Source organism: Leiobunum rupestre, chromosome 3, assembly GCF_980474605.1.
Source record: "Leiobunum rupestre chromosome 3, qqLeiRupe1.1.hap1, whole genome shotgun sequence".
Lineage (NCBI taxonomy): Eukaryota > Metazoa > Arthropoda > Arachnida > Opiliones > Sclerosomatidae > Leiobunum > Leiobunum rupestre.
The window spans coordinates 55,209,687-55,230,638 of NC_143386.1; the positions used below are offsets into that span (position 1 = coordinate 55,209,687).

General features: G+C 40.4%; 1 protein-coding gene across 1 annotated transcript; it reads right to left on the reverse strand.

The window, feature by feature from the left end:
• Nucleotides 1-14,582: 14,582 nt before the first annotated feature.
• Nucleotides 14,583-20,038, reverse strand: LOC149952678 (uncharacterized). The gene is made up of 2 exons (XM_090169791.1): nucleotides 17,023-20,038; nucleotides 14,583-16,957 (listed from the first exon to the last, which is right to left on the reverse strand). Exons 1-2 carry the CDS (start codon nucleotides 20,036-20,038, stop codon nucleotides 14,583-14,585), a joined length of 5,391 nt encoding a protein of 1,796 aa, XP_090025917.1.
• Between the last annotated feature and the right edge of the window lie 914 nt (nucleotides 20,039-20,952).

A 20,952-nucleotide genomic window follows, 5' to 3' on the forward strand; every position in this document is an offset into this window, starting at 1 on the left:
TAAGCCAGTGGGGAGAGAACTTGCAAACTCAACGACATTTCACCCAGTGCCACAAGTTGGGATCGAACCCGGCTCCTCTTGCTGCGAGGCGTAAGTGCTAACCACTCCGCCACTAATTAATCATTAGTAAGTGAATTACTCACGTCCGGTAATTATACTAAAATATTTAACGCTGATGCAATGATAATTTACGGGTTATTTTTGATGTAAGCATCCAATGTGTTTTCTTAGAAACTACCACTTGGCTTTACGGTTTTACGGTTTAAAAATTACATAAAAACCTATATGACAAAGAAAGGTATTCAATTCATATTTTTAGAGATCGGGGACGGTTAATCATTATCCATGATTAAATTGATTTTTTTTGGGGAAAAAATGTAAACAAAGAAATTTACCGGTTAATATTTCGGAAAATGATTAAAAAACATGTATTATTCGTAAGATTTGATCTTTTTATCGAAAAAAACGTCGTTTTTCCGATTAATTTTACAAATTTATCAAAAAATTAATCGGATAATACAGAAATATAAATTACTTGATCAAAACGTTTTACGAATAATTTCGAGAGCTTTATCTATTGAATAAAAGTTAACCATCCCCGACCTCTACATATTTTGCCAAAATGTCAACCTAATTGGAGAAGTATTGCTTATAGTTATTGCATCAAGACCAAACACATAAAACACGTATATAACTATTGAAATTAATTAAATCCGCTTCATAGCCAAAAATATTGAAAAATAGGAGTTCAAAAGGTAGAAACGCGTATAACTTTTTCCATTAAAATTCCCGCAAAATAATGGAAATTGCCATTTTTAACGACGCGGGTTAAAATTATGATTCGTAGCCTTTGAAACCCCCTGAGCGCAAACACTCCAAAAACCAGAAAAAGGAGGGCCAATTTCGGGGTTCTAAAAACAAACATTTAGAGAGAGATAATCCGTTAAAAGAACGATCTGAAAACTGTGGAAAAAGAAATTATAACCCGGGAAGCCGCCTTTTCCATTATGGCCTTCGCAAAGAATCTTATACGGTTAAAAGATCGTAAATCCAGAATCGAGCTTTCCGTAATATTAAGGCCTATTCAGACTAGCCAACATTTTCAAAAAACATATAAAGTCCCATTCAGACCATCCAACATTTTTGTGAAATATATATAAGCCTATTCAGACATTCCAACATTTTTGTAAAATATATATAAGCCTATTCAGAACTTCCAACATTTTAGCAAACCTTTAAAGGCCTATTCAGACCATCCAAAATTTTCGCACAACACAATAAGGCATAACTTTTCCGCCAAACATATAAAGGCCTATTAGCGCGAGCCAACATTTTCGCAAAACATATAAAGGCCTATTAGCGCGAGCCAACATTTTCGCAAAACATATAAAGGACTATTAGCGCGAGCCAACATTTTCGCCAAACATATAAAACCCTATTAGCGCGAGCCAACATTTTCGCCAAACATATAAAACCCTATTAGCGCGAGCCAACATTTTCGCCAAACATATAAAACCCTATTAGCGCGAGCCAACATTTTCACCAAACATATAAAACCCTATTAGCGCGAGCCAACATTTTCGCCAAACATATAAAACCCTATTAGCGCGAGCCAACATTTTCGCCAAACATATAAAACCCTATTAGCGCGAGCCAACATTTTCGCCAAACATATAAAGGCCTATTAGCGCGAGCCAACATTTTCGAAAAAACATATAAAGGCCTATTAGCGCGAGCCAACATTCTCGCAAAACATATAAAGGCCTATTAGCGCGAGCCAACATTCTCGCAAAACATATAAAGGCCTATTAGCGCGAGCCAACATTTTCGAAAAAACATATAAAGGCCTATTAGCGCGAGCCAACATTCTCGCAAAACATATAAAGGCCTATTAGCGCGAGCCAACATTTTCGCCAAACATATAAAACCCTATTAGCGCGAGCCAACATTTTCGCCAAACATATAAAACCCTATTAGCGCGAGCCAACATTTTCACCAAACATATAAAACCCTATTAGCGCGAGCCAACATTTTCGCCAAACATATAAAACCCTATTAGCGCGAGCCAACATTTTCGCCAAACATATAAAACCCTATTAGCGCGAGCCAACATTTTCGCCAAACATATAAAGGCCTATTAGCGCGAGCCAACATTTTCGAAAAAACATATAAAGGCCTATTAGCGCGAGCCAACATTCTCGCAAAACATATAAAGGCCTATTAGCGCGAGCCAACATTTTCGAAAAAACATATAAAGGCCTATTAGCGCGAGCCAACATTCTCGCAAAACATATAAAGGCCTATTAGCGCGAGCCAACATTTTCGCCAAACATATAAAACCCTATTAGCGCGAGCCAACATTTTCGCCAAACATATAAAACCCTATTAGCGCGAGCCAACATTTTCGCCAAACATATAAAGGCCTATTAGCGCGAGCCAACATTTTCGCAAAACATATTAAGGCCTATTAGCGCGAGCCAACATTTTCGCCAAACATATAAAACCCTATTAGCGCGAGCCAACATTTTCGCCAAACATATAAAGGCCTATTAGCGCGAGCCAACATTTTCGCAAAACATATTAAGGCCTATTAGCGCGAGCCAACATTTTCGCCAAACATATAAAACCCTATTAGCGCGAGCCAACATTTTCACCAAACATATAAAACCCTATTAGCGCGAGCCAACATTTTCGCCAAACATATAAAACCCTATTAGCGCGAGCCAACATTTTCGCCAAACATATAAAACCCTATTAGCGCGAGCCAACATTTTCGCCAAACATATAAAACCCTATTAGCGCGAGCCAACATTTTCACCAAACATATAAAACCCTATTAGCGCGAGCCAACATTTTCGCCAAACATATAAAACCCTATTAGCGCGAGCCAACATTTTCACCAAACATATAAAACCCTATTAGCGCGAGCCAACATTTTCGCCAAACATATAAAACCCTATTAGCGCGAGCCAACATTTTCACCAAACATATAAAACCCTATTAGCGCGAGCCAACATTTTCGCCAAACATATAAAACCCTATTAGCGCGAGCCAACATTTTCGCCAAACATATAAAACCCTATTAGCGCGAGCCAACATTTTCGCCAAACATATAAAACCCTATTAGCGCGAGCCAACATTTTCACCAAACATATAAAACCCTATTAGCGCGAGCCAACATTTTCGCCAAACATATAAAACCCTATTAGCGCGAGCCAACATTTTCACCAAACATATAAAACCCTATTAGCGCGAGCCAACATTTTCGCCAAACATATAAAACCCTATTAGCGCGAGCCAACATTTTCGCCAAACATATAAAACCCTATTAGCGCGAGCCAACATTTTCGCCAAACATATAAAACCCTATTAGCGCGAGCCAACATTTTCACCAAACATATAAAACCCTATTAGCGCGAGCCAACATTTTCGCCAAACATATAAAACCCTATTAGCGCGAGCCAACATTTTCGCCAAACATATAAAACCCTATTAGCGCGAGCCAACATTTTCGCCAAACATATAAAGGCCTATTAGCGCGAGCCAACATTTTCGCAAAACATATTAAGGCCTATTAGCGCGAGCCAACATTTTCGCAAATCATAAAACGGCCTATTCAGACAAGCGAACATTTTCATAAAACATGTAATGGCCTCTCCAGAACAACAAAAATAAATGATGATATCATAAGTTTGTTTCCCCAATGACCATGTAAATCATAACGTTGCTATGGATTGAAAAACTTCCGCAATTTGTTACTAATTTTTGGAAGTGTGACGTAACCGAGGGGCTGATCACTCCGCGTAATCGGTGTACAGAGCCGTACCTTTGACTGTACTAATGGGATTACGCGTAATCTTTTAAGTCCCTGCCTTTGGCAGTGCTAATCTAAGCGTAATCCGGTGTACAGACTTTCTAAGAGTGGTTAGCCCTTCGGACGTAACGGTGCCCGAAAATTTAAACAGTAAAAAACCTTTACACTTTTAAAATAATGGAAAATGATATATTTATCGACATCACACTAACCTGTCAGCTATTTTGACAACTAGCAATTGTAAGAGATAAGTAAGATGTGACTAGTTGCCTGTGCCAAAACCTCCTTTTACGAAATAACCCCGTCACAGACTATCATTAACCGAAAACTCTCAGTGTCCTACTTATATATAGTATGTTATTTATGATAACATTAACTAACCCTGTGAATGAAAATTGACATATTTTGTAGTAGAAGTGTTTTTATTCAAAACTCCCGAATGAAAACTGGCATATTTTATAGTAGAAGTGTTTTTATTCAAACTTTCAGAATTAATATTGTAATATTTTGTAGTAGAAGCGTTTTAAATCAAAACTTTGTGAAAGAAATTGGCATATTTTGTAGTAGAAGTGTTTTTATTCAAAACTTTCGAATGAAAATGGACATTGTTTGTAGTAGAAGTGTTTTTATTTAAGAGGTATTATCATATTAAGTCTATAATATTGTTCCATAAGTTTGTCACTTTGGGGAATATTTTACTGAGAGCTAGTAACGGAGTGACGTCATCACAAGAAGAAAATATCCCCCTAGCGAGGCGCTGTCAAAGGCTACGTGTGACGTGTTAGCAAGGGGCCGCAAAACGGCACCGAAACCCGCAATGCAGTCTGTCTTATGAATGTCTCTCACATTGTCAGTAAAATTTTGTATGTGAAGAATATGAAGTGTCATACTTATTCACTAATATTATACACTTATGGTATTATTTATTAAATAATTGAATAAATGACTTTGCCTTTGAACTCGTCAAATCTCGGCATATTTTCGTCGGTCATGTGAACGATAATGCTGGTGCGAATGGGCCTTTATTTTCTCTAGATAGCCTCGAGGGATAGTAGGGGGGGGGGGGGGGGAGAACAGACGGAAAATAATAAAAAACATTGCAGGGAAAGATTTCATCTATGACGCTATCATTAAGCCAATAAACGATATTATTTCTCCTTTATCTTCTAGATTCCAGACTCTCTCTCTCATCCGCGGAGAAGTCTTGTTATAAAAGAACGCCAGAGTTTTCTCCCGAATGAAAATAAAGCACAGGGTGTAATGTCATGCGGGAATCACTGCTAAAACGTTCGGGAATTTAAGAGAGTCGTTATAGTAGTGTTGTAAGTCGGAATATTTTCCGGAAAATGACCGAGGCCTTTTTTTCCGGAAAAGTTCCCGTATTTATCCGAAAAAAATAAAAAAACGTTTTGATTCCTTGATTAGTCTAATATTGTTTGCAAATTTAAATAAAGCGGCATTTTCGCCTCATTTTTTCGAATCTGAAAGTAAAACTAGACCTCTAGACTAGTTTAAACTGATTAACAATGTAACGCTATTAATGTTTTGTAGTATGTTTACCGATATTAGACATTTTATATCGATAAAAAGTTTAAAACATTAAAAACCCTTAAAAAGTCATTTATGTTTCAATTTTAGAATTTTCCGCAATTTTACTCTACGCTATAGTATTATTTGAAAAATCATAACCCTAACCAGCACCCTGTGTGTTTACCGTGGTGGGTAACCACTTGCGGGCAAACTGGGAAGACGAGAGTCAAAGATACGGAAATTACATATTGTATCTGTGGTATATCCATTTTTCCCCCAAAAGCCGCGCGAAGAGATTGTTCCTTCGCGTTACAGCACGCGGCGGACGCGCGCCCTGGTGGTGGCGGAATGGAAAAGTACCACGCCCTTCTTAGGGTGTTTTCCAGTCCCTCGAGCTATAGCGGGTCCTTGTCTTCCCAGCAGGAAGTGAAAGCCTACGGATCTACAAGGACGGAGTCGGAGAAAAGGCTCAGGGTGGGCCTTGGCCAAACCCCTCAAATCTGATAAATGATTTTGGCGGGGTGGAGTTCAAACTAGCGGGGAGGGAAGAACGAGAGATCCCCCCCTTCGAGCCGAGGATGGGGATTTCAAATGGATGCTAGGGACTGGGGATAGAGAGCTGGACGGGGAGATATGTCGATCATTTCGCGATCGACCAAATTTGCAGATAGCCCCAGACCCAATAACAACCGACAATTAATTGATGGCCGTCCCAACGCGGTGATTCATGCCCCTTCTGTAGTCATATTCACGCGACATCTGCTAAAAATATCACGCGTTCAATAGAGTTAAAAAAGTTGGCGTATTTCTGAGCTTTTACAGACTTAGTTTAGTGATATTTTACACTTAAAAATTATCGCTCAACTTTAATTCATTTAAATTAATTTAAAAAATAAACACCCACTATATTAAAATTTATGCAACCATTTTTATGAAAATATTCACAGCGTATTGTGATATTTTAATAAAAATGGTTGCATACATTTGTTGTGAATATGACTTTTAGAATTATTTTCATAAAAATGGTTGCATAAATTTTAATATAGTGGGTGTTCATTTTTATAATGATCGTTTAATTAAGAATCGGTAATAAATTAATTTTATTCGCTTACCAATTTAAAGCGCTATTGAATCGTTGAAACTTTAATCGTTTCTAGCGGACCTCCGGAAATACGGCAGGGAAATGTCAAATTGTGATTGATCTGATTTGTTATCACGAGTTGAATTTTCAAGTGATTCTGTGGACTTTTGAATTACTACGTTAAAAGGATTCACGCTTGAATTTTTTAAATTTCCCGCGCGAATTCTGTAAATATGGCGAGAAAATCAAAGACTATGGTTGCTCGTAACTGCTCTCACTACGTACAGAACTAGTGACTGGATTTTTTTCCAGACTTTACAAATATCTTTGTGACCCTATGTCGCCTCCTATTGTTGCTGCAGCGTGAAATATTTTAATTTTATATCCCGAAGTTAAGCTACAGTTTTTTCTTAGGTTAACCGACGGATTAATATTACTGAAAGGCTATTCTGTAAATACCAAAAATGACAAAGTAATCTCGATCCGTCAAAAAATGCAATGCGCATGTGGAGAAGGGGCGGATATCGAAATATCAAACAATCGATTGTGTCAGTTTAATTTTAAGTAGTGGCAGTATGTTACTCTTTATGCGGTATTTTAGTCAAATCATGAACTAAACGCTTAAGCAGACGTAAAATATCCGTTTATTCCCATTCGAGCGAAATCCCGTTCGACCGAATCCCATTCGACCGAAAGAATTTTAAAATGTAGCCCAATTGGTGGGGTGATTTGGTATTTTATTTATAAGGTATGTACTATCGAAGATCCATGTTTAGGTTAGGTTCGGTTAGGTTAGGTTAGGTTAGAGTTGGTTAAGTTTACTATTTCAGTTTTGGTTCAGTTACTTTTCTTGACTAGGTTAAGATAAAAATATAATTCATGCTCATTCCATTTTATTTTCAAATAAATGCATAGTACAAAGATATTAAAATGGCATAGCTAAATTCATAGCTACTGCATCTAGTAGGGAGAGTGCTACTTCATTTTTAGATTAAGACGGAATAAATAAATAATTATTATTCATGTATAAATACCCTCCTTTATTAGCTATCCGCTCCATTGCAAACGACTTCAGTAACTAAATTGAAAACATAGCAAAAGCCAATTTATATAGCAGCGTTCGGTCGAATGGGACACATAAAAACCGCACGTTTCGGCGGAATTCGGTCGAATGGGACTAAAGCAAAATATCGGTTTACTTTTGGTGCCCAAGACTTAAATTGGCACCATCGACCGTATGTCGAAGCATTTCATAAAAATAACTTACGTCGGCATTACAGACCACGATTTTAAATTTCACCAATACCATCGACGCATGGTTTGATAGCAGTCTCTTCTGCACACGCGCATTGTCATTTTTGACAAATCAAGATTTTTTGGTAATTTTTGATTTTTACAGAAAACCCTCCCTGATCATTCCTTGTAAAGTAGATAATCTACTACAATCAGAAGTAAATGAACCGAAGTTATCGAAATAGCGTTCAGAATCGGAGGGCGTTTTCCCTCTGAAAATGATGAGAAAATCGAGTCAAATAAAAACTAATTTCCATCCCCGTCTTTGGACCGAGGGGTCGGACACTTGCCATTATTTTGTAAGGGATTTCGGGATTTCGTAGAGATTTTGGCGATTTTATCAGTACTTTTTGAAGTGATTTTGGGATTTCAATGTTAATTTACCAAAGAGAGAGTTAAAAGATTTTGCGATTTTCAACAAAGTGTACGGCATTTTGGTAAATGTCCGACCCCTCGCTTTTGACGCGATAAATTGCACTTGGGAATTGTGGGTATAGCTATTTGTATGTATAAAAATAGTTTCATAAAAACCAAAACATTTTTTTCGGCCTAGGAGCGCGCAAAATTTTTAAAAATGTAACTTCATAAGGAAAACGCCTCCAACATGGGGAATATAGCAGTCTGATAACTTCGGTTCATTTACTTCTGCTACAATCCATGTTGATAAGCGCAATAAAGGGGTGTACATATTCATATTTTAATTTTATTTTGTTCAATCGTAAAGATGTTTATTATAATTAACGAAATACAATTTGGCGCTAAGCCTCGGTCTAACCTAATACACTATAGGCGGACTCACCTACTGGTAACGACATCTATTGAGGCATCCTGGTACTAAACTAGAGCCGTCATTTGCTAAAAACTCAAAGTGAAATCGTTACATTAAGGGGGAAGAATACAGTAAAAGCCTCTTTTTCGTTCAAGCTGAACGTTTCTGTTTTAACAAATACATAATTGAATTATATTTTTCTTATTAGGCTGAACCTTCCTCTAGTGCTTGAAATAATTTTGATAATTATAATATTAATAGTTAACGAGATGTAAGGTCCTAACTAAAGAGTAGTTTGGGCGCTTGCCCAACTTGTTTAGCACCGGGGGTCCGAATTAAAACGTAATAACTTTATTAGTTTTAAATTTAAAATTGTCAAAATTATTTTAATCACTAAACAAGAGGCTGTTCTACACTTAAATATTAATTTTATAAGTTAACATTCAAAATGAAAAGCGTTCAGCTTGAAATAGCGTGAAAGCAGACAATGGCCACTGTAGTCTTCCCCCTTAAGTATAAAGTCGTAAATTGCAGTTTCTTAAAATTAGTCGATAAATAGTTCGTTCGACTAAGGACGTATCTCCCTGTACACGCTTTTACCGTTTATTGCGAAAAGCGCGCAATTTTTCTCCAACAGGAACAGATTCATCCATTATCAACAAAGTATACAAACAGAAAGATCATCATGGTCAGAGATAAATAGCAGGGGTCGGTCCGTCGTAGGAAACCCTCTCGTACGGCATATCGCGTGCTTGGACGCTCTTAGGTTGTTGGTGGCCAAATCTCTAAACGTCAAAAGCAACGACGGCGCAGCGAGACAAGGACGGGACAAGCTGCTATATATTTCGTTCCATGCAAGATTTAAGAGTGGGTCATTAACGGAGACTCCCAGCTAGGAAGGGGGGGGGAGACAATACACCTTGGCCAGGGGGCCCGAGATAAGTTCTAATCGTATTAGTAACAAAGAGAATTGACTTCGGGAGACAAGCAGCCAGCCAGCCAGAGAGGGTGTACGGCTAAATAAGTAATGAGTGGTGGGTGCAGCCGTTGGGGTGACGCTCCATTAGCGCTGTTTCGCTCAATCCGATATGGGAAATCGCTCAATACCGAAGCCAGCGACTGCCGCCCCGCGGGACGTAACTACGCGCCTCAAGACGCCTTCGCTAAGACGCACTCTTTCGACGCGTACTTATTTCCAGCCAAAGGGTTTTTACGCGATAGACCCGCTCTTATCTCCCAACAAATCGACCGAGTACTTGGTATTCCTTCCCGATCTCCGAGGGGATAATTGTCTCGATGCACGATACCAACGCGCGTCTCACGATGCGATAAATACTCTCAATCGCGGGAATGATTGGGTGGTACCCTGCTCTCAGGGTTGCCAACTCGCGATTCGGAAATTCGCGCAATTTGTTTTCAAAGTAGCCCAATTTTTATTAAATATAACCATAGATATAAGAAATGTATATAAAGGTCTAGATAAATTTCGGGGCGTCTAAGCCTAACATAAAATACGGAATTGACACCTAGCAGACACCGAGGAAGGCACGTGACCAAGAGCGCGAGCTCTCTAGGCCTTTTAGTACTAAGTGCTTGACCTTTCCGCAGGCCGTAGTCTTTAGACACCATCTGTTGGTGACTTTTAGTATAATTTTTAAAAGGGAGACAATGGCTCTCTCGATGATAGCACGAGCTTTCTTACCGATAGATAGCGCCTTATAAGGATAGCCTGCAGAAATTACGCGTTCCTGCTAGCTGTCACCTCCGTATTAACTCCATTCGAAATAATTTATCTAGACCTTTATATACGTTTCCTATATCTATGAATATAACATTCTGTAATAGCCCAATTTTTCGCCCAAAATAAAACACCACCAAATGCACCAATTAGGCTTAACAAAGGGGACTTTTATCACTTGCTTTGTTTAACTATCAGTCATAAGAATATTAGATTCTAATTAATTTCCAATATTGGATATTCAAAACACTTTATTTTTAAACTTTAGTGGTACATGGTTTGGTTAAAATAATATTTTAGTTCTTTCAGTGGCTTAAACTCATTTTATGAGGAAAGCGATGTAACCTGAAAAAAACCCCACAGAATCCACAACTTGAAAAACTTGAAAAACAAGTAGCCCTAATTTCGCCCAAATCACCCAACCGTTTTTTGTCGCCATTCGGTTTCAAAAGTAGCCCAAATTGGGCGACTTTCCGCCCACATGGCAACCCTGCCGGCTCTACTAGGGAAAGGCTCGTACTCTGACGTGGACGGTTCGCGTCATCCGCATTCGGTTCGAGCCGTGGCCGCCATGTTGTTCGAATGTCTCGTTAGACCTTTAATAACGTATAGAGTTCAATGGACGAAGCTCGCGTATTCAGCTCCACGTTTCGGATACTTCCGGCATTATTACGATAAGAACCATCATGCTTCGCGTCTTTGCTATAAATAAAAGCAGCTGCCGAGAAGGGAATTAGGCTTAGCGCGTTGCGTCTTGGCTGTCACGTAGGCTACGGTGGCCGTGGAGGGTTCGGATGACTGTTCCACCATCAGCTTTTAAATATTGAAATCCGGTAGTGGGGAAATGGTACGTTTAGGGTCTAGAAACGATCGCGACCAATTTCTGAACGAGTGGTAACTTGGTAAGGTCATAAAAGTACTTTAAACCACCTCGTTAACGCGCCTGCGGGGGTCGTGAGCGTTGGTCAAGCGTTTTACACGTGGATTCTTAACTACCAGTTGGAGTAAAGCGTTTTACTTAACTACCAGTTGGAAAATCTCACACGTGGGACTGCTACACTGTTAAATAGTTTAAACGTCACCGCGAAACAAAATGGCAGATCGCTTGGCGAGTAAATTTGGCTCGTTTAAAAATTAATTTCTCGTCATTAAAAAAAGATACAATTTTACGACTGATATTTTTAAGTTTATTTAAACATGATCTTTCAAATACACCCAAGTTTTACCCAACCTGGACTTTTCCTTTAAACAGTTAACTAATTCTGAAGGCATTAAACGTCGTAAGCTGACTTGGGCCAAAGGTGGTGTCTTAGGTATCTCTAATGCAGGTACGGACATTTTTCCGTGAGGCATTGTAACAACAGAATTCATAAATAATATACTTTACCTCATTCTTTTTGTAATCTAATATTGAAATTAATAACGTTTTCTTAAAGGGGCTCAACAGGGTTGGAATTTTACTAGAACTGGAAAAATCGCAGAATATGATTGGCTATTACACGGTTCGTACAAAATTTCTGGAATTAAATTCCCTGACATTTCCAGGTTTTCCCTGACCATTTTTGTAGAATAAATGAATGTTTTGATGAAAAATCTTGAAAAATATTGATAATGTATTTTTAATAAATCTTTCAAAAATTTATTTCCCTGATTTTTTGGGGTCATTTTAAAATTGCCTGACTAATCCCTGACCATTATGGAATCATTTTCAAATTCCCTGAATTTTTCCTGACCTTTGGGAATCAATTTCAAATTCCATGAATTTTACCTAACCCTTTTGAAATCATTTTCAAATTCCCTGAATTTTCCCTGACCCTTTGGGAATCATTTTCAAATTCCCTGAATTTTCCCTGACCCTTTTGAAATCATTTTCAAATTCCCTGAATTCCCCCTGACCTTTTGAAAACATTTTCAAATTCCCTGAATTTTCCAGGTTTTCTAGGTCGTGTACGAACCCTGTATTAAGAGTGGCGGAAGGGAGGAGCTTCTCGTTTTTCATCCAGATTTTTCAAAAACCACAAGGGCCCTTTAAAGGGGAACGGCCAAGCTTAAATTCCAAATATGGCCTTATTTCCGTATCAAAAGATTAACAAGACGTTCAATATACTAACACGTACCTTTTTTTGTCTTGAAAAAATAGCTTTTGGCCCAAAAAGTTGAAACGAAAAATAACGCCAGGTGTTTGGGTTTGAATTTTCGCCGCCATCTTAGGAGCTGCCACTAGCGCCCATAACCACGTATGAGCGATTTGCGAACTATCCTAACTTTTAAAATCGCGCAATTTAGGCTTAAGTCTCTTATAACTGGAACGCGCCGCGCGTGCAAAACAAATTTTTGTGTCTTCAGCAGCGCGCGCTTTTACGTTGTTTTTCTGTCTCACCGACTTCTCACCAGGTGTCGCGGCGGACGCGCGCTTTTCGATTTCCCGAAATTTCTTTATTTTATTAAAAACTAACCACTCAATATTTTTTGACGCGGTTGTCGCCATAAATTTTAATTTTTAATGGGCTATAGGGCTATCTAACTGGTTAAAGCTTGACCGTTCCCTTTTAACAAGCATTGAATCGAAGTTAAAACTAGTCACCAAATCAAGTACATTTAAAACAATTTATCGTACGATTGTTGTAAAGAAAAACTGGGCTAAGATCTGTTAAAGCGCTACAAAGACTACCCAACATTGACGGACTAGTAAGGGAGAGCGCGGTTACGGGTGGGAAAACGGCTCCAAAACAAATAGCCCAACAATACGGATGACCCAAGAAATAAACCAATAAAAGCAAAGATAATGTCCGACGACGTTGCGAAGAAATTACGTTATACGCGTTCTCAGCACGCGGAGCCCTAACACAGACACGAGCTAGGACTCGTGCCATTCTTAACGTTTAACCTAGGGGTTGCTGCCAGGACATCATTCATTGGGCCTTTATCTGAAACCTTCCCTTTTGATCCCCCCGTCTGCCTCCCCCCTCATTCTTTCCCTTTCCCTTCACCCTGGCGGCGGGAGACGAAAACCTATTCATTCATCCCAGCGGGATCTGTAAAGGAAGTCGGAACAGGAAGAAGCACCATCCTTCTTCTAGCAGATACAAAACCCACACACCAGACACGCCTGAACAAAGAGCCGCCTGATCTCGAGGCCAACCTTCCACAGATAACTTACAAATTACTTAGTTCCTTCTTCACGCCACATCTTAGGCGAGAACCGCTCAGTTTCGTTTGTTTCACGCTGGGTTAAAGCAATGGCGGACGTATATACTCAATTATGTATAGTCGCTATTTCATTTTTTTTTACACGTAATGGTAATACGAATAAAGGGGTTTACTTTTAACACGGTTTGTTTATTTACACAGGTTAGACTACTTCGGCTCAGAGATGGACGCTTATGAGCTACTCCCGCGTTTAGAGATTTTGAAAAATTCTACTTCGCGCCTACAGCGCCGGCTTGTGTAAAGTTTCTGAACTATAATCAACTATTGTTAAAATAATATTTATATTTAAAAATGGAGCGCCACCTATATTTTAAATTTAAATGTATCGTAGATAATTAATAAATTTTAAAATACATATTATCAAACTATAAATACGGTAGCTCATTAGTGTATTTATAATTAAAATTTATAAAAATTTTATTTATTATAAATTAATTAGTACTGTTTATATACATTAGAGGGCGTACCAGTAGCATAGTAGAAAACAGGGTTGACTGTCCGAAGAACTTAAGAGGCTCAAAACGCTAGAACGTATGAAGGTGTGGAATTTTGGATACTCCACTTTGGACGGATGGGGTGGGATATAAATTTGTTTGGGAGAGCTAATCTTCGATACACTCGAGCCGACTGAAAAACTCGAGGATCTTAATCGCGTTTAATGTTCGGGAAAAATTAAAACGACTGGCTTAAGAATGAAACAAACTAACTTTTATTTACATCAAATTGCTAATAATAGTGACCACTCGGGTCCGGTCCAACAAAAACTCTGCCTTACTCCAAAAAAAAAACACATCTTTTCATACGGGTCGAGGGCTTGCCGTGGCGCCTCGTCATCGTGGAAAAACCCCAAAAGGGGGACAGAAACCGCATTTCTAAACAAGCGGCCAAGCTAGGACCGTAACTAAAGGGATCAACGTTCTCGGAAAATCCCCACTCCCTTCATTTTATTCGATGTCTCAATAGGAAGCAAGGTGAGAGAGAAAACGAATTTAAACCACAAAGACCGTATTAAGTTTACAAGCACAAATAGAAAAGGTGAACAATCAAAATAATTACAATATATATATATTACGCACAATAATCAACACTCCCCCCAAAAATGATACAAGGTGTTATTTTTCAAAAAGGATAATTTGCGTGTATACAGTTAATTTTCGGTAATTTCTTTTTCATTATTAATCTCTAACGGATATAGGAGTGATATTGGGCGTTTGATCAGGGAGCCGTTTGGCATGCGAACCATACAAGAGCGGATTCGGCCATCTACGCGGTTCACAAAGGATTGTGTTATTCTGCCGAGTTTCCACAAGCCCCTAGGCGTTTTCTCTCCATGAACTAGCACTACGTCATCTTTTTTCATACTCAATTCGTAGTTTATAAGTGGCGCGTGATAAGCGGATCGTAGCTCCTTTAAATATTCGTTTTTAAATCGACCCCATATTCGGTCCATTAAGAATTCGCGATATTTTATTCTCTTTTCAAATTCCTGTTGAGATTTCGGTAGTTGGCCTTCTTTTGGACGCTGAGGTGGCAAGGCGGTCAACCGATCACCGATTAAGAAATGAGCCGGCGTTAATGGCATAGGATCTTTCACTTCGCCGTGAACATAAGTGATTGGGCGGGAGTTCGTAATCGCCTCCGTTTCGGCAACCACGGTCTCTAATTCTTGATACGATAGACAGGTTCGTCCCAGGACCTTGCGAAGCGGTGTTTTGACGGTCCTAACCATCCTTTCCCACCAACCACCAACCCAGCTAGCGCGGTCGGTGATAAACCTCCACTGGATACCTCGGTCTCCGTAAAACTCGCGTGCCTCTTGGCTATTTATATTTTCCCAAATAATTTTGAGATCTTCATCACCGCGTTGGAAGGTCTTGGCGTTGTCGGAAAAAATTATATTAGGTATCCCGCGACGGCTGATGAACCTCCGTAGAGCTAGCAGGAATTCGTGGGTTGTCATAAATGGGACCAGTTCCAAGTGAACGGCCCGTGTAACGGCACAGGTGCGTAACAGTATATAACATTTCTCTGATTGTTCCGCTATCTTGACATATAACGGCCCGCAGAAGTCAATTCCCAAGTTCTGGAAGACGCGAGTTCGATCTACCCTTTCTCTCGGTAATGGCCCCATTGGAGCGGCGCCTGGTTTCGCAAGTTGTCTTCGGCATATCATGCAGCCCCTTATGACCCTTTTCGCCAGTTGCCTTCCGGCGATAATCCAGTAGCGACCTCTAGATTGCGTATAGGTGCTCTGTATTCCCGAGTGAAATACTTCGGCGTGGCTCCTGATAATGAATAACTCTGATAATCTCGAGTCCTTCTTCAATATCGCTGGGTGTTTTTCATCCTCATTTAGGTTTGACTCTTCCAAGCGACCTCCAACGACCAATATTCCATCTTCATTTAGAAACGGCTTTAGTGTGGCGATAGAGGAATCTTTGTCGATGGTTTCCCCTTTCTCTAACGCCTTGATTTCGGATCCGAAATCAAGTTTTTGCGAGCATCTAATCCAGGAGAATTCGGCATCTTGAATCTCTTCGGCGGTAACAGGCCCAGTTTTTAACGGTTGTCTCTTGACCTTGTGATTGACAAATCGCTTGACATGTATCGTAATTCGGAATATTTTCTTCGCTGAATTGTGCCCCTTTAGGTCTATGATTTTATGTAACCCTCTCTCATCTTTATTCTTGCAGCGGATTACGAGCACTGTTTTTCTTCTTTCCTTCGCGAGTTCTTCTTGGTCTAGTGGTTGATATTTTAGGTCCATAGTGGGCCATTTATATTGCGGCTCCCTTAGAAAGGGTGCTCCTTCCCACCATAGTTTGTTGGTGGTGAGGTCGTTGGCTTTTAACCCTCGTGTTGGGATATCGGCAGGGTTGATAACTCCGGCGCAATGATCCCAACTACGCGGACTGACTAAGGCTTGAATATCGTTAACTCTGTTCTGAACGAATGGTGCCCATTCCCTTTCGCTTCCTCTCACCCAATGGAGCGCAATAGTTGAATCTGTCCACAGATAGATGGGTATGTTTTCGTCATCAAGCGCTTCCTTCACCGTTTTTATTAAGCGGGCTCCAAGGTAGCATCCCATAAGCTCTAGGCGGGGTAAACTTAGTTCCTTGTTTAATGGCGCTACTCTCGCCTTTGACGTTACGAACGAGGTGTAAATGTCGTCGGTCACGGTTACGTAACGAATATAAATTACGGCGGCGAACGCCTTTTGACTCGCGTCGCAAAATCCATGCAGTTCGCTGTGGATGACGTCTCCCCTTCCACTAAAATAGCATCTTTCTAAATTGATATTTCTGATATCTGGCATTTCTTTCTTCCACTGATTATACTGGTCGCAAATTTCTCGGGTAGATCTTCGTCCCAGTTTGCCCTTTCTTGCCATAGTAACTGTAACATGATCTTGGCTCTGATGGTATAAGGTGCAAGCATGCCTAAGGGGTCGAAAATCTGAGCAACGGCTCCCAATAGTTGACGTTTCGTTCCCTTCGATTCGTTTACAAATTTGGCTATCTTCATTAGATTGAACGAAAACCGGTCCATGGTTGGCATCCATAGCAAGCCTAAGATCTTCTCACCTCCAGAACTGGCTTCTCCTTCTAAACGGATTCCTTTCTCTTCCAAATCACCTCCCTCTCTTGTCCATCTTTCTCTCAACGTCGGCGAATTTGTCTTCCACTTGCGTAAATTCATATTTGCCCCCTTTAAAATCTCCGTTACCTTGACTAGCTTCTCGTGCGCCTTCTCGTCGTCTTGGCCTCCACTCAAAAGATCATCGACATAAAGATCTTCATTGATGCACTTTACGGCTGCCGGTTCTAAGTCGGCGAATTTTTCAGCGTGTAGGCGGATTGTGGCGGAGAGTAGGAAGGGTGACGTAGTAACACCGAAAGGTACTCTAGCCATTCTTAAGACTTGAAATTGGTCTTCGGCCATTTGACCTTGGTTTTCCCTTACCCAAAGGAATCGTACGAAGTCTCGTTCTTCTTCCGCTAAAGCAACCTGAAGGAAGGCTTTCTCTATGTCGGCCATAATTGCTACTCGGTGCCTTCGGAATCTTATGAGTAAATGAAGAATGTTAGGGTTTTGGTTTGGTCCGCTCGCTAGGCACGTGTTTAGGGACAGCTGGCCTTTGGCGTGGGACGAAGCGTCTAGAACTATTCGTAGTTTCGTGGTCGAGCTAGATTCTCTTTTGACGGGTTGATGCGGAATGTAGTAGCAATCGGTGACCTTGGGTTCTTCTTCGTTTACTACTTCTACTATTCCCTTTCTTAGCTGGTCTTCGATAATTTCCTTGTAGTCCAAGTATAGAATTGGATCTCGCTTAAAGGTTTTGATGAGGTTCCTCATACGGCTCTCTGCAATTTGCCGGTTGCTCGACAATTGACTTTTCGGAACGACCCATGGAAATTTCACATGATATTTTCCGTCCTTAAAGGTGGTTTCTCTTCTGAATTGTTCTAGGACGGCTTCTCCACTTAGTTTCTTCTCCGGTTGGTCTTGAATCCCCAGTGATTCTAATTCCCAGAACGACCGCAACGTTTTGTTTATCTCAGCAACGTTGTCTTCTAATCCTATCTTCATGCAAATAACCCCGATGTGGTTAACGGGTACGGCTCTCGTCTCTATGGGACCCTGCACGGCCCACCCTAAAATGGTCTCAGTGGCTACTAACGATCCATTTATTCTTTCAATTTGACGGTCAGTGACTACGCCGTAATAGACATCGGCTCCTATTAAAATTCCAATGCTCGAGACGGTGGGCGTGTCTGCCGTTGGTTCATCAGCCAAGATTAAGCTCTTTTCCTTCGCGAAATCTTCGACTTCCTTACAATTAACCAGGGTTGCGGTTTTGCATAAATACGGAACTTCTATCGCCTTGATCCGTAGCGCCTTACTAGGATCTGTCTTATTCTCTATAGCTAGGCTGACGACGTTTCTTCGGACTGAGATTGGTGTTTCATTACCGAAATTTTCTATAGAAACAAATTGTTGACCAATTATCGGTAATTTCAGCTTTCGAGATATCTCTTCTTTGATGAAGGACGCTTGACTGCAATTGTCCAATATGCAGCGGACTAGTTCCTTTCTTCCGGGATCTTCGGTGTTTCTGGCAATCGCCCTCGCAGTACCGAGAAGGACTTCCTTACGGCAACCAACCACTGCTGAGACAACGGACTTCGTGGTGGTGAATTCGGAACCACCTGTACCGGAGCTGTCCCCTTTATTGTCGGTAATGACCGACGGAGTCGCACCAGGAGGGGCGTTAGCGAGCGCATCGGACTTGTGGGCGGTGTTTTTCTCGCAGAGAGCGGCGTTGTGCCGACCTTGACAAATTTGGCATTTACGGAATTTCGATGTGCACGCCGAAGCTTTGTGTTGCGTACGTGTGCAGATGAAACATCTTTCCATGGTTTTAATAAGCTTCCTTTTTTCTTCTAAACTGTAGTTACGACAGTTCGCGGTTGCGTGGGCATCGGACTTGCAGAAAAAGCAATACATTCTGGGCGTCGAGACGTTGGTATTTAGCGCGGCGGCAGTCACGGATGGTATATTTTCGCGTGGTTTGTACCGCTGGAGTTTACCTTTATCGCGTGAGTCACGTGACGTAAGACTTCGCGGTTTGATTTCATCGCCTTTTAAAATCGCGCACGTTTCTCGGCCTTCAACCTCTCTTTTCACAAATCGCACCAACTCGTCTAAATCAAACTCCTTATACTTGTTACAATTCATACTATATCTTAATCGAATGTCATCGGGAAGACACGCGATGATAATTGGGCACAATGAAACACTATTGGCGTCAGTATTGACTCCTAAGGCTTGCAAACTTCTTATATTGGTCTCAATAGAGTTATACAGTTTTCTTAAGGAAACAATGTCTTTAGAGTCCTCCACTCGGGCAAGTTTGCGCATTTTATTCATAAGTTGGTTCACTATCAAATGGGTCTGACCGTATCTTTGTTCTAATAACTGAATAGCTACATCGTAATTCTCATCTGAATCTTCAAACCCTTCTATTAATTCTAAGGCCTCCCCCTCTAAATAGGACAACAAATATCTAAATTTTTCTACATTCCTCAAACCTTGTCTGTTGTGGATAGTCGACTTAAATTGCGACCAAAATCCCGGCCATTTGGTGTATTGTCCTTTGAATTTGTGTAGCACTAACGTGGGAAGTTTTGACTCCACTACGAGAACTGATTCGGTCCTAACGGTGGATTCGGTCACGGCTGGAGAATGTTCCCGGTCGACTGCGGTTGATCTCGTCATGCTGGCGGCTCCTAGCTGCCGAAGTTTTCTTTCGGCTCTTCTTTCGGCTAGATGAACGTTGTCTTCGTACGTCCTAGATTTGTGTTCTTTCTTGATTTCATCTTCGTCGTCGGGTAAAAGTCCGTCGATTTGTTGGTTTAATTCTCGGAGTTGGCTCCTTTTCAATAAGAGCAAAGAAAGCTGATCGGCTATATCTTCGGCGTCGGCGTCTTCATCTTTAATCAGCGTTTCCAACGTTTTTATATTGGTAGTCGTATTACTTCTGGTAATGGTTCGGATGGCCCTTACCCTGACTAATTCGGCTGCGTTTGAATCGGTCATGTTTCACTTCGGAATCTCGTATCACGGCTACCGATTATTAAACGCGCGGAAAGTTCTATAGTTCCTATATCCCGGGTTTCGGCACCAAAATGTGGAATTTTGGATACTCCACTTTGGACGGATGGGGTGGGATATAAATTTGTTTGGGAGAGCTAATCTTCGATACACTCGAGCCGACTGAAAAACTCGAGGATCTTAATCGCGTTTAATGTTCGGGAAAAATTAAAACGACTGGCTTAAGAATGAAACAAACTAACTTTTATTTACATCAAATTGCTAATAATAGTGACCACTCGGGTCCGGTCCAACAAAAACTCTGCCTTACTCCAAAAAAAAAACACATCTTTTCATACGGGTCGAGGGCTTGCCGTGGCGCCTCGTCATCGTGGAAAAACCCCAAAAGGGGGACAGAAACCGCATTTCTAAACAAGCGGCCAAGCTAGGACCGTAACTAAAGGGATCAACGTTCTCGGAAAATCCCCACTCCCTTCATTTTATTCGATGTCTCAATAGGAAGCAAGGTGAGAGAGAAAACGAATTTAAACCACAAAGACCGTATTAAGTTTACAAGCACAAATAGAAAAGGTGAACAATCAAAATAATTACAATATATATATATTACGCACAATAATCAACAGAAGGTACAAGTAGTCTAACCGGTGTAAATATGGTTGAAGTCTGAAGCTGTAAGAATTTAGGCCTTTGACCCATGGTGACCACTGAAAAACCCCTAAAAATGTATAGGAATATAGGAAATTCAACAGTCGATTTATAGGAGAATATAAAAACATATAGGAAAATTTGCATAAATAAAATTTAAATTTGTTTTAATATAAAAGGTACTTCTGTTAAGCAGACGTAAATATTCTTAATTCCGTTCTTTGGAGAAGCAGTTTACATTTTATCAGAATGAT